We start from the raw sequence: 13,387 nt of genomic DNA on the forward strand, positions 1-13,387 counted from the left end.
GAGGGGGTGGGGGGAGAGCACAGCCCACACCTCCTCCGGTTCTCATCGCCTCTTTGTCGCTGTCATTACTCCTGTAGTGATGAGAGCCATGTTGTGGGAAGAGACATTTTCTGATAAAAGGGGGGATTTGGAGGAGGGAGGACCCGGAGGGATTTAAAACCTACTGACCAAACCACTCTGCCTTACAATCTAGTTTAGGGCATGCAGTGTGGTAACACATGCAAATTCATACATTTTCCCATACCGCAAAAAAATGCACTCTCTTTTGCAGATGCAGGTGGGTGCCATTAAATTTCTTAATGACACTCCCACTCATCTAGCAAATATGCATAAATTGGTAACCATTAAAACATAGTACCGCAGTACCTTATCTTTTGATGCAGGACAATTTTTAAAAAATCATGCCAGCACCTTTTTTTTGTGTGTTTCATAAGCATAGAACAGCCTAATAAAAAGATGCACCGCCTGGTAACGCGCAAAATAAAACAAGCGCATGCGGTGTGAACAAGCCCTCAGACGTGTGCCCCAGGATTGTGCACAATTCTAAAAAGGTGACTTGACTGGGGAAAAAGAAAAAAAAAAAAAAGGTTGAACACCACTGGTCTGGATTATGGATGCTCTGATCTGACCCAGGAAGTCAGTGAGGAAGAACTATACCCGGCTGGCTGGATATGCCCCTCCAGAAGAGCTTCTTCCTGCTGATCTAGGCATCCCTTCATGTTTTCTTACCCCTTGTTCACATATCTGCGTTCCTGTGGTCTGCGTTTTGCATGGGCACAAGAGCTCATTCATTTGAATGGACTCCTGTGCCCCGGGACACGAAGGGAAGAAATCCCTGCACTTCTTCTGAAACCACAGCCCGCATGGGAACCTCAGTTCCCAGTACGGTTGCAATTTTCAGTGCGGGTGGCATGCCATTAGAATGGCACCCGCTCGCGGGTCCGCATTCTTCTGTGTGGGTTGTGTGGCTGCACGGATTTCTGTGCGGATCCACAGCTGCACCACCTGCACATATATGAACCTAGCCTTAGCATTAAGCCCTGCTGAACAGGCCCCTGGATTTCTTTCAGTAGACTGGTTCTCAGGCCACCAAGAGGAATTTTTTTTAATTCCAAAAAAACTGTATGTGCATTATATTATTAGATTTTACCTTTAAGTGTTTGTTACTCCAGCCTTTCATATACTTGATACGTGTCTATTGTACTTGGGTTGAAAAGCATCCTGTGCTCTTTGCATTGCTTTCTTTGTTGAAATATCTGGTGATCCTGCCAGTCCCACTGCTTTCCTATTGCACACTGACCATGCTGGGCATGAGAGCACATTCATTCTAGCATGGCTAATTTTCTGGCTGTGCTGTGCAAACAGCTTGGCTGTCCCCCAATGACCAGAACTTGTGCTGACAAACCTACTGCACAACTCCTCACTAGGAAAATCAGTGTATTGCAACAATTTCCCTGCCTCCTACTGATACAGCTGAAAACAGAGGTTATAGGATCACTATTTAAAATAATAAAAAAAAAAAGGCATTTAAAATCTATACCTATGGGTGGGTCATTCTACAAGGTGACGGTTCACTTATACTTTAAAGAAACTGTATCACACTAGGTCATTGTACTTACTTGCCATCTACTTTTATGACTTGCAAACTGCCATGCCTAATAAAACAAAAATGTGAGTGTGCATATATATTTATTTTTATTTAAATAGGCTTGACAGTTGTTTCCAAGTCATAAAAGCAGATGGCAAGAGAGCCTTTATCTTTGTTCCCATCGCACACATTCCTGGCAGTATGGCTCCATGGCTCCTTAATGGGAGGTGCTGTAGTGACTACCAGCTGGGACTGGAAACATAGGCAAACATACATATTCATCAGCACACCATGAAGCTCCAATATGGTCCAAAAAAAAAAAAAAAATCACATCGCAAAAAGATAGTGCAACGTTTTGGAACCGCGTAGGACCCCATCGTCAGGCACATGATCACATGCCTGACAAAGGGGTCCTGTGCGGCTCCGAAACATTGCACTTTTTGTGATATGATCTTTTTGCAATAAAAACCTTTTTGGACCATATTGGAGATCCATGGTGTGCTGGCGAATATGTACATTTGCCACAAGAGAGCCTGACCATCGATATTTGACTAAAGTTACTTTTCTAGTCTGGAGTCTGTTGTCCTGATTATTCAATCAAATGTTACTTTATCGATAATTTTCCAATACAAATTTGAATGGCACTGGGTACGTTTGAGAATCAGGAAGCATTTGCATTTTATAAAGGTAGACCCTGAAGGCAACATTTTTATTTACAGTTTAATAAAGTACACCTTGCATAGGAGAAATACATGCACCGCAGTTGCCGACTTCATAGCTAGCTGCCGGTTTGGCTGCAAAATGTCCGATTCTCTGGTTTGAAACAAGGACACAGAATATGAAAGTCACATCTCTACTTGTTCCAGGTCACTCACTGGAAAATATAGTACAACACACCAGGCAGCTATTTTCAAAATTCAACAATGATAGTCCCATATTGCTCTCATGATTTTTTTAACACAGTCATGTTGCTTTCAATTTATTTTTATATTCCTGTGTAAGATTTAAAAAAAACATTTGTCTATGCAGTTACAGCCTTGTGCCTAGGATTTAAAAGAGACTCTGCCATAGATAAAAGAAAAAAAAAATGCATGTATGAAACATAGGCAAATTGAGGTCTCTCAAACCCTCCTGTCATAGCCGAATACTGGACGTTCCGAAAGGCAAGGGTCATACACTTTCACAGAGTTTCAGAGCTTACTGCCCCCACAAATTTCTAATGAGCCATCATTATGATCAGCTGCCTTGCTGGTGATTAGGAATGTGCAGAAGGCAGGTAGGGGCAAGACAATCATGAAGTGTTGGGGCTTTGGCAGGGGAATTTAAGATGCTGCTACAGGTATGTGCAGGCACCTTCAGGTGACTTTTCGTTATCTTTGTGGAAGACATCTCTTTATTGGACACCTGCACACACAGTCATCTACTCACGTTTTGTTAGACCACTACGAAGCACCAAAAAGTGACTACACTTTGCAAACCCAGAAACTCTGCTCCCATGTCCAATCTCTTAGATTGTACACCCCTTGAGGCTTAGGGACTGATGTGAATGTATAATATATATGTAAAGCGCTGCGTAAATTAACGGCGCTATATAAGTACCTGAAATAATCTACTGTATGCTAATGAACACTGGCTGTACTTGTAATCCCATCCAAGCATCTTTTGTACCAGCCTTTTTCCATTACATGCACAAATTGCTGGCATATTAACCCTGTATAATAATTTCTGGAGTTCTGCTATTGTGTGATGACAAATAAGTTATAAACCCACTGAAATTATATTGTTTTTGCTTTTTTATTAATTTTAACTTTTTTTTTTTTATAAAGAGCTTTATTATAAAAAATACTTGATCAGACAGTTACTACACAAATGTACTACAAAATAAAAAAAAAAAAAAAAAAAGGACAGACCCAAGACAAAAGAAAAAGACAGTAATAATCAATGCCAGAATGTTTGTTTAAACATTAAGGGGCATAATTCTGGATGCAAAATGTAGCTACTTGTGCCAGAAAATAGCAATCATGATCTGACAAAATTAACATCAGAATTTGATGTTGGTGTACAAAACAGTTTGGAGTAACAAATCCATTAATACTTTGATGATCATCTTGGTTTGAAATACTTCAGCAGCCATAAATAGGTGTGTTCAAATGAAGAAATCCAGTCCAAAATTAAATCAATCCAATGTCCATCTATAGTTAACTACATGGTTGGTGCAGGACCCCCAGTGGTGGGTTGACGAGGTATATTGTACATGACACCAAGGAACTGATCAGCAATACGTCCTGCCTCTCTCAAACCACTCAGGAGAGCTCCATGAACTGTAGCTGGATAATTCCTGATGGTGTGCTCACCAGCAAAGAACAAGCGAGGGATAGGCTAGAGAGAAAAAAAAAAAAAAAAAATCAAATCAGGTACAGTGTGGACTGACAGTTAAAGCGGAGTTGCAGCTGAAAAAAAAAAAAAAGTCAACAGCTCCAAAAACTGTAGCTGCTGACTTTTAAAATAGAGACACTTACCTTTCCCTCGGTGTCCTCCTCATGGCTGGTTTCACCAAAGGTGCCAATCCTTAAATGGGGAGCGGGAGACAAAGGCTTAAAGCGGAACCTCCCATTTTGGGTGGAGCTCCGCTTTAAGCATATTAAGAACATATCACCAAGTTTAGGTCAGTCCTCTTCCATATCTGTTCTACTTCAGGATTATTTTTAAACCTGCCTTACAGTAAAACCATTTTCTCCAATCCTTCCCTGCTTTATCATGCTAATATTAGGTAGAATGGATAGATTAGTATTCACTTAAATTCTTGTGACAAGACATGTGGTGCATGGTTTGGTTAAAATCAGGCCAGCCCTAAATTCTATGCAGGAAGGTAAAAAACCTGTGGGCAGCAGCCCCATTATATTTATCGGAGGCCCATAGTAATCCAGCAATGTGCACAACAGCCTCGGTTCTTCAGGGACTCTCCCTCCTCATTGGCTCCCGTTGCAGTCAATCACAGCCGGTGAGCCAATGAGTAGAGAAAGGGTGTGAGACCGAGCCGCAGCTGTGTGTGAATGGGCACAAGTAGCAGTTGCTCGGGAGCGAGCCTGCTTGGGTGCCCCCTTAGTAAGCTGCTTGCTCTGGGGGCACGAGGGAGGGGCCAGGTGCGCCAGCGAGGAACCAAAGAACAGGATCGGTAATGCAAAAACTACTTTAGAAACCGCACTGCAGAAAATCAGAAATGTGAAGACACTGACATTCATTAGATGCAATTTCAATTCCCAAATGGCACTGGTATGACCGGGCACTTAATATCACTTTAAATACACACTGTTCTGGGCATTTTCCAGTTGCCATAGTGACAAGGAATTGCTAAGCCTCAGCCTTAAGGGATATTGAGCGTCTTTAGGTGGGGTCCACACTGTTGTAGTGGAGCTTCATGTGTTTGTGTGCTGTTGTGCCATTCATTCTTAATGGCGTCCACAAGTACCTTACCAACGCAGCTTCATTTTAAGTGCAATACAATGCAGAGTGACACTGTGTGTTGCATTAAAAACAACTTTTTGATGCATTAGGTAGAATGGGCTGCCTTACCCCACTGCAACATTATGAACCCTGCTTTACTGTTTAGCTGTACTCACAGAGGGAGATTATGTTAAATGGACCTGAGCCTTCAACTCTATGAAGAAAAGTGAGGAACGTGGTACTATGCATGTGCTACTATCAGTCAAGTGAGAATAGCAGTGGGTCATGACTCTGGCAAGCCACATAAAAATTGTGTTTGATTTGGAGTTTGATTTAGAAAAAAAGGTTTTTAAATTAACAACCTATGCCAGACTTATGGAACTCTGAAACAGCCACGCTAGCTAATAAAGTATACATGGGAACATTTCTCAGCTTGCATCAACTATTCACACTGATGAAAAGGACTGAGTGTCCTTTCACACGGGAATTCCATTTTTTTCCATCAGTTTAGTCATGTTTTTTTCCAAGAAAAAAATGGAACAGTTCACATCAGTTTTTCATCAGTTTACATCCTTTACCAATGCAAAAATGGACTGTATATCCATATACAGATGAAACTCGAAAAATTAGAATCTCGTGCAATAGTTCACTTATTTCAATAATGCAACGTAAAAGATGAAACTAATATATGAGATAGACTCATTACATGCAAAGCAAGATAGTTCAAGCCGTGATTTGTCATAATTGTGATGATTATGGCTTACAGCTCATGAAACCCCAAATCCACAATCTCAGAGAATTAGAATATTACATGCAATCAATAAAACAAGGATTGTACATAGAACAATATCGGACCTCTGAAAAGTATAAGCATGCATATGTACTCAGTACTTGGTTTGGGCCCCTTTTGCAGCAATTACTGCCTCAAAGCGGTGTGGCATGGAAGCTATCAGCCTGTGGCACTGCTGAGGTGTTATGGAAGACCAGGATGCTTCAATAGCGGCCTTCAGCTCTTCTGCATTGTTCGGTCTCATGTCTCTCATCTTTCTCTTGCCAATCCCCCATAGATTCTCTATGGGGTTTAGGGCAGGCGAGTTTGCTGGCCAATCAAGCACAGTAATCCCACGGTCATTGAACCAGGTTTTGGTGCTTTTGGCAGTGTGGGCAGTTGCCAAGTCCTGCTGGAAAATTAAGTCAGCATCTCCATAAAGCTCATCTGCAGAAGGAAGCATGAAGTGCTCCAAAATCTCCTGGTAGACGGCTGTGTTGACCCTGGACTTAATGAAGCACAGTGGACCAATACCAGCAGATGACATGGCTCCCCAAATCAACACAGACTGTGGAAACTTCACACTGGACTTCAAGCATCTTGCAGTGTGTGCCTCTCCATTCTTCCTCCATAATCTGAGTCCTTGGTTTCCAAATGAGATGGAAAAGTTGCTCTCATCAGAAAAGAGGACTTTGGACCACTGAGCAATAGACCAGGTCTGTTTTTCTTTAGCCCAGGTAAGACACTTCTGACGTTGTTTGCTGTTCACGAGCGGCTTGACAAGAGGAATACGACATTTCAAGCCCATGTCCAGGATCCATCTGTGTGTGGTGGCTCTTGATGCACTAACTCCAGCCTCAGTCCACTCCTTGTGAAAGTCCCCAACACTTTTGAATGGCCTTTTCCTGACAATCCTCTCCAGGCTGTGGTCATCCCTGCTGCTTGTACACCTTTTTCTTCCACACTTTACCCTTCCACATAACTTTCTATTAATGAGCTTTGATACAGCACTTTGGGAACATCCAACTTCTTTTGCAATTACCTTTTGCGGCTTTCCCTCCTTATGGAGGGTGTCAATGATGGTTTTCTGCCCAACTGTCAGGTCAGCAGTTTTTCCCATGATTGTGATTCCTACTGAACCAGACTGAGAGACCATTTGAAGGCTCAGGAACCCTTTGCAGGTGTTATGGCTTAATTAGCTGATTAGAGTGGGACACTTTGAGCCTAGAATATTGCACCTTTTCACAATATTCTAATTTTCTGAGATTGTGGATTTGGGGTTTTCATGAGCTGTAAGACATAATCATCACAATTATGACAAATCACGGCTTGAACTATCTTGCTTTACATGTAATGAGTCTATCTCATATATTTGTTTCACCTTTTAAGTTGCATTACTGAAATAAATGAACTTTTGCACGATATTCTAATTTTTCGAGTTTCACCTGTACATCCATTTTTCGTCCGTTCCGTTTTTTTTCTTTACGGAAGAAAAATAATTTTCTTCCGTTCAAAAAAACAGATGTTAATGGATATGGACATTAATGGATGTAAACGGAAGATCATCCATTTGGATCCGCTAGTCCATGAAATACATGGGTGTCCGTTTTTCAACCGTAAATGGACAGATGAAAAAAATGGACATATGGAACGCCCATGTGAAAGAGCCCTTATATTGACACTTTCTACTCCATCAATTATAAAATCACATTTCAAAACACTTGCAGCACCTGTCAACATGCTACAAGCCAAATTAGTGACCAGAGGGGGTATGGCACATATCAGCCTAACCACTAAGGTTTGCACTTACAGGAGTTTTCCTATAAAGGCTAATTTGAGAGGTAGCATATTAATTGTATGACTTTTCTACACACACTCAGAGATAGAACATTTAATTCCACATGCAATAAATGTAAGGAACATGCATGGTTAAAACAGAGTGCATAGATTTCAGCTTTCATTGTGATATTTAACTCACCTGAGGTGCTCCAGGAATGGCAGGACCTGGAGTAATTGGTTGAGCCATTAAGTCATAATCATTCCCAGAAGAACCAGCTGCTACATAAGAGTAAGAACCACGGGCCCATGGATCAGCACGCCACCGACTCACAACAGTTTCCTTTGGCTAGACGGAATTATATCAAATCTCATTATTATTTATAAAACATTTATTTTTCCAAGTTAGGCTTAGTTACTTTTGTTTCAAATTTCCAGAGTAAGTGGAGGCTACTGGATACATGAAGATATGATAGTTGCTGCCCTGTCAACTGCTCATCCTCAATCAATATTCCAAAGCCTTTTTCACACTTGAATGTTGCGGTAACACGTGCATTACCACAATGCACTGATACATACCTGTTCCATGTGCCATGAATTTCCATTCATTCTGCCATTCACTCAACCCTACTTGATTTTCTTCCAGCAGTAGATGGGAAGTCCCTATTCTGCTGCTGGAACACAGCATTGTATACTGTATGTAGCCGATTCTACTTACAGTTTATACAGCGCAGACAGTGGTTATTTGAGCCAGCTTGGCCAAGATTAAGTATTTAAAATGAAAGAAAACATTGACTTAGGCTTTACAGAAAAATATATTTGAGCCAATAGTAATATTGTAATACTGAAATTTTTCACATTTGCACGGTAACAGTGAGGCTCAAAAGCTACATTTTTGTTTTCATGGTTCATACGTAGCTTGCATTTGGGGCTTGGTAGTCAAAGTGTGGTTTACATGATAACATGTATAAAACTTAAATTAGAACTAAAAGTGAAACAATAATTATCATTATGGATAGAGTATGAGAGAGTTAAAACCCCTGTTTCTAACCCCTGATGAGTCTGTATCCCACGGGGGAGATTTCTCTTTGTCTTGGCAAAAAATAAATAAATAAAAGGAAGTGAGGTGAAATCCCTCCAAAATAAAAAGGTATCCCTGGTTGTCTCCAGGGTCAGTGGAACTAGTGTTACCACTGGAAGATTGCCTCTCTAATCCCCTCTGATTCGAACCTAAAATTTGTGATTTTCTTTCACACTTGCAGTGATAATGGCTAACAGTACAAATACAGGAGGGTGAATCCCTAGACAGGTTTGAAAGCCTGACGGGTTCAAATCCATCGCCACTTTATCCAAAGCTTTAAAAAAAAAAAATGGTTTTGCCTTTAGTTATACTTTAACACATACCACAAACAAACACAAATTCAATATTTGGCTGTGAAAGATGTACCTGTGGAACTGCACTACTTCCAAATATCCCTTTGAGAATGGCTAAACAACGTCCGACTATAACATCATCACTGATATTTTCCATGATCCCAGCTGCTTCTCCTGCTACTAAGGCCAGAAGTATTGGTGCTGTCAAACAAAACCATCTTATTAAGGACAAAGAACAGCTGTTTTTAAACTGGATAGAATAAAAGTTAATGTACACTTTTAGAAACATAGAAGGGAAAAAAAAATCCCATGGGAAATATTATATTATTATACAGTATATAGCGCCAAAGGGTATGCTCAGCACTGTACAGTAGCAAGGGGGACAGAACATGAGACAAGACAGTAACAATACAATACACGAGGGGTTCGAGGGTCCTGTTCTTTCGAGCTTACAATCTAGGAGGGAGGGGAAGGTGGAGATGGCTGTGGGGGATGGAGTGGTGGGAGGAGTGGAGGAGGTTGTTAGGTGAGGTCAGGTGTTATGTGAGGTTGGGGTAGGCTTCCCTGAAGAGGAGGGTTTTCAGGGTGCGCCTGAAGGTGAGGAGGGTGGGTGACAGTCTGATGGATTGGGGTAGGGAGTTCCAGAGGATGGGGGAAGTCCTAGAGAAGTCCTGCAACCGGGCGTGGGAGGAGGAGACCAGGGAGCTAGAGAGTAGGAGGTCCTGTGAGGAGCGGAGAGCACGGGTAGGGTAGTATTTGGGTATCAGGTCAGTTATGTAGGTTGGGGCAGCGTTGTGAATGGCTTTGTAGGTCAGGGTTAGCAGTTTGAATTTGATGCGTTGGGCAATCGGGAGCCAGTGAAGGGATTGGCAGGAATAAATAGGACGTTTGTACTCGCCATGAAAAAACACTTTCTTGTCCATTGAGGCAAACAAGAAGCCTTGTGTTATACCAGCACCTACTGTAGGATTGAACACTAGCAAACAGAACTGTAGGACCATCAAAGATAACCCCTCTCAGTACCAAGATGTCTCAGTTTTTAGAAAAGCAGTATAGAGCATGACAAACACAGATTGGTATCCATCCATTAAGGAATCAGCTGCAGCCTTGCAAAAATTAGGGAATGAAGAAAAGACTAAGAAGCCATCACAATATTTGTACAGTGTTTTATTTTGTCAGAAAATGGTAGAACCCAATCCTTTAGACCACAAGCTTGGATGATAGTCTGTCTGATCTAGAGATGGGTGGAATAAGAAGCTGATGCACCCTTAAGGGGTCCATCCAGAATTACAAATAGGAAAATCAGATTCCTGAAAATAAGCAGGGGCTCACTGACTAAGCCACATCCAGGCAACAGAAGGAAATTGACTTTTGGTGAACCTTAGTCACATAGGACAGGATGAGGATGTCCTGGTTAAAGTGAAAGGCAGAAAATAACTTGGGCAAAAAGAAAGTCCTGGGCCTTAACATCTTATTCAAAACCAAAAATGTTTCCTTGCAGGATAAGGCTGTCAACTCAGATACTCTTCTCACAGAAGTGAAGACTACCAGGGTAAGACCAGAGAGAGAAACGTCTCTAATAGGTTTCAAAGGTAGTTTCCCTAAGCTCAGAGAGAAAACAAGATCCACATCCCACTGAATCATAGGAATAGGACAAATGTTGCTAAATGGGAGACCCCCTGTACAAAGGTCTTAATTAAAAAGAGTGAGAAGCCAATGGTCTCTGAAAGAGTAGAAAGAGCAGAAACCTGACCCTTGATAGAACCGAAGACCCAGACATTGGTGCACACTCTGCTGCAGAAAGGAGAAAATTGATCCCACATGGAAACTGTGTGGTGAAAGTCCCAAAACTCATACGAAGTGAAATATGCCATCCATGTCTGATGATTGACTTTGCAAGCAATAAACTCGAAGTCCTATGCTGTTAAAGCCAGTGACTTAGAAGCATGATGGTGCATTGGTCCTTCTCAACCAGGCAAAGAAAATGAGAAAGACTTTTAAGGGGAAGAAAAGGCACAGATCAGGGTTTACCAATACAAAAGAATCACCAGAGCAACCACAGCTTCCATTAGAGAATATCTGTACCTGGAGACAAACCCATCTCATTTTGTTGTTGAACCAGGAGGTCCTTGGTCCCGGAACTCATGGTATAGGGACCATGGGTGCAGATGCTGTCAGCTGAGAAGTCTGCCTGCCAATTGACTATGTCTGGAATGTACATGGCTGACAAGGCTGGAAAAAAGAAGTTCTGCCCAGGACAGGATCCAATCTACTCACTTGCAGAGGGATCAACCACAGCAGCAGTTAAATGTCCTAAAGGATTTACATAATTCAGACATGGTTTGACAAACTACGTTCATAGCCAGAATCATACAAAAAGCAAGACCAGATAGAAAGGGCTTACAATGGTTTTTCATCTGGGTCCTTAACCATTAGACGCCAGGCCAATAGCCGCTTGCGGCCGGCAAAATGCTTTAGCTTTCCGGGTGGACGCCGTACGGCGTCCTCCCGGGCATGCGCAGTTTGCGTGCTTGCAGAGCCGCGCAGTGGCACGATCTGTCACCGGCTGTGTACCTCGGACACGGACGATGACAGATCTGAGTACCGGCCCCCGTTGCTGGTACCATGTGACCTGCTGTGACCAATCACAGCAGGTCACATGACAGTTGTATACAATGGATGGCTTCATTCATGCCATCCATTGTATACTAGTGTCTAGCTGTGAATGGTCACAGTGATCACATGCACGTCATGTGATTAGCCGTGGTCAAATCACAGCTAAGCACGAGAAAAGAAAGAAAAAAAAAAACCCTGAATGAATCGATGTCATTCAGGTGAATGCTTGCTTATAGCAAAGTAATTCTTTGCTATAAGCAAATTGTGTAAAAAAAAAAAAAAAATACTGATCACTTCCCCAAAGTAGCACAATGTTACTATGGTAACATTATACTACTTTGGTCATAGTGAAATATGAAAAAAAAAAAATCTTTAAAAAAAAAAAAGTAATAAAAACTTAAAAATAGTTAAAAAAAATGCAAAAAAAAAATTATATATAATTTTTTTCGTGCTGTCACCAGTCAGTGTCCCTGATCACTGCCATGCCAGTTATATGATGATGACGCTGTACTGCACTGGTGACAGTATGTAAAAAAAAAAAATAGTGAAAATTATTTTTTTTATTTTTTTCATTTTCCAAAACATTATGAAAAAAAAATACAACTTCAAAAAACTCGCCATGTCTGTTATGAAGTACGTCGGACTGTCTACTTTGGAAAAAGGGGTCATATCTGTACTTTTCTGACATTTTTGGACCTCAAGAAATTAGATTGGCTGTCAGTACTTCAGGATTGATCAATTTTCAGATCTATACCATAGTTTGTGAACTCTATAACTTTCCTAGAAACTAAAAAATACATCCTAATTTGGGTTATTTTCACCAAAGACATGTAGTAGAATACATCTCGGCCTAAATTTATGAAGAACAATTATTTTTTTACAAACAAAAACTTTTTTGCAAAAAGAAAAACTTTTTTTTTCAAAATTTTCGGTCTTTTTTTGTTAATTTAGCAAAAAATAAAAACCCCGGCAGTGATTAAATACCACCAAAAGAAAGCTCTAGTTGTGTGAAGAAAATGATAAAATTTTAGTTTAGGTACAATGTTGTATGACCACGCAATTGTCATTCAAAGTGTGAGAGCGCTGAAACCTGAAAAATGGCCTGGGAGGGAAGGGGGTAAAAGTGCCGGTATGGAAGTGGTTAAAGAGAGGTGCACCTATTACCAGAATAGTGAGGGCCTTCTTAAAGCTGAACTAAACTCACCAATGTAACTGTTGCCCAAAACCTTGAATGAGAACGGTTACAGTTTCCAATGTCCATATGTTGACTCTACAGTATCAAGCCATCAAGTAGCTGGTGTCATAACTAATGAGATAGATAGATATATATATTTGGCTGTTAATTTCTGTGTTAGTTCTGCTTAAAAGAGAAATATGGGCTTTTTCTTTTTTTTTGCTCAGTTATACTTACCTAAGTGGATGCAGCATCGCCCTAATGGTGCATCGGTCTCCCACTGACTCCAAGGGTGAGAACTCACTCTCTGCCAAATCTAGGATCAGGGACGGGAGGGAGGAGCCCGAACATGGGGGCCGAGGAGAGCGTGAGGCACTAGCATTCTGCTAGGCTCCGCTTTCCATCCTTCCCAGGGACCCTCTGAAGCAAAAAAATGAAGGGGCAGACTCACCGGAGTTAGGTGGGCCGAGGAGGAGAGGTCGGAGAGCAGGGGAGGTGAGTAGCCCGTGAAGAGAGGCAGGAGCCTGGTCAGCCGGGAGACGAGGAGACGCGGCGGGACCATGTGACTAGCCGCGGAGGATCTCTGGGAGGAGGTGAGACCGGCCGGCATCCCGAGCAGAGAGGGAAGTGCCGGCTTACTCCTGGC

The 13,387-nt window shown here is 41.7% G+C and overlaps 1 protein-coding gene across 1 annotated transcript in view; it reads right to left on the reverse strand.

The window, feature by feature from the left end:
• Nucleotides 1-2,265: 2,265 nt before the first annotated feature.
• Nucleotides 2,266-13,387, reverse strand: part of LOC149432442 (lysine-specific histone demethylase 1A) — a 63,701-nt gene continuing 52,579 nt past the window's right edge. Inside the window, exons 17-19 of the mRNA XM_089665188.1 lie at nt 9,025-9,152; nt 7,780-7,926; nt 2,266-3,967 (exon numbers count right to left, since the gene is read on the reverse strand). Of these exons, the coding sequence (XP_089521314.1) occupies nt 3,791-3,967; nt 7,780-7,926; nt 9,025-9,152 (452 nt within the window). The 3' untranslated portion in view covers nt 2,266-3,790. The remainder of the gene's footprint in view (nt 3,968-7,779; nt 7,927-9,024; nt 9,153-13,387) is intronic.

Source organism: Staurois parvus, unplaced genomic scaffold, assembly GCF_062004578.1.
Source record: "Staurois parvus isolate SC_StPar_1 unplaced genomic scaffold, SC_StPar_1.0 ptg002140l, whole genome shotgun sequence".
NCBI classification, from domain to species: Eukaryota; Metazoa; Chordata; class Amphibia; order Anura; family Ranidae; genus Staurois; species Staurois parvus.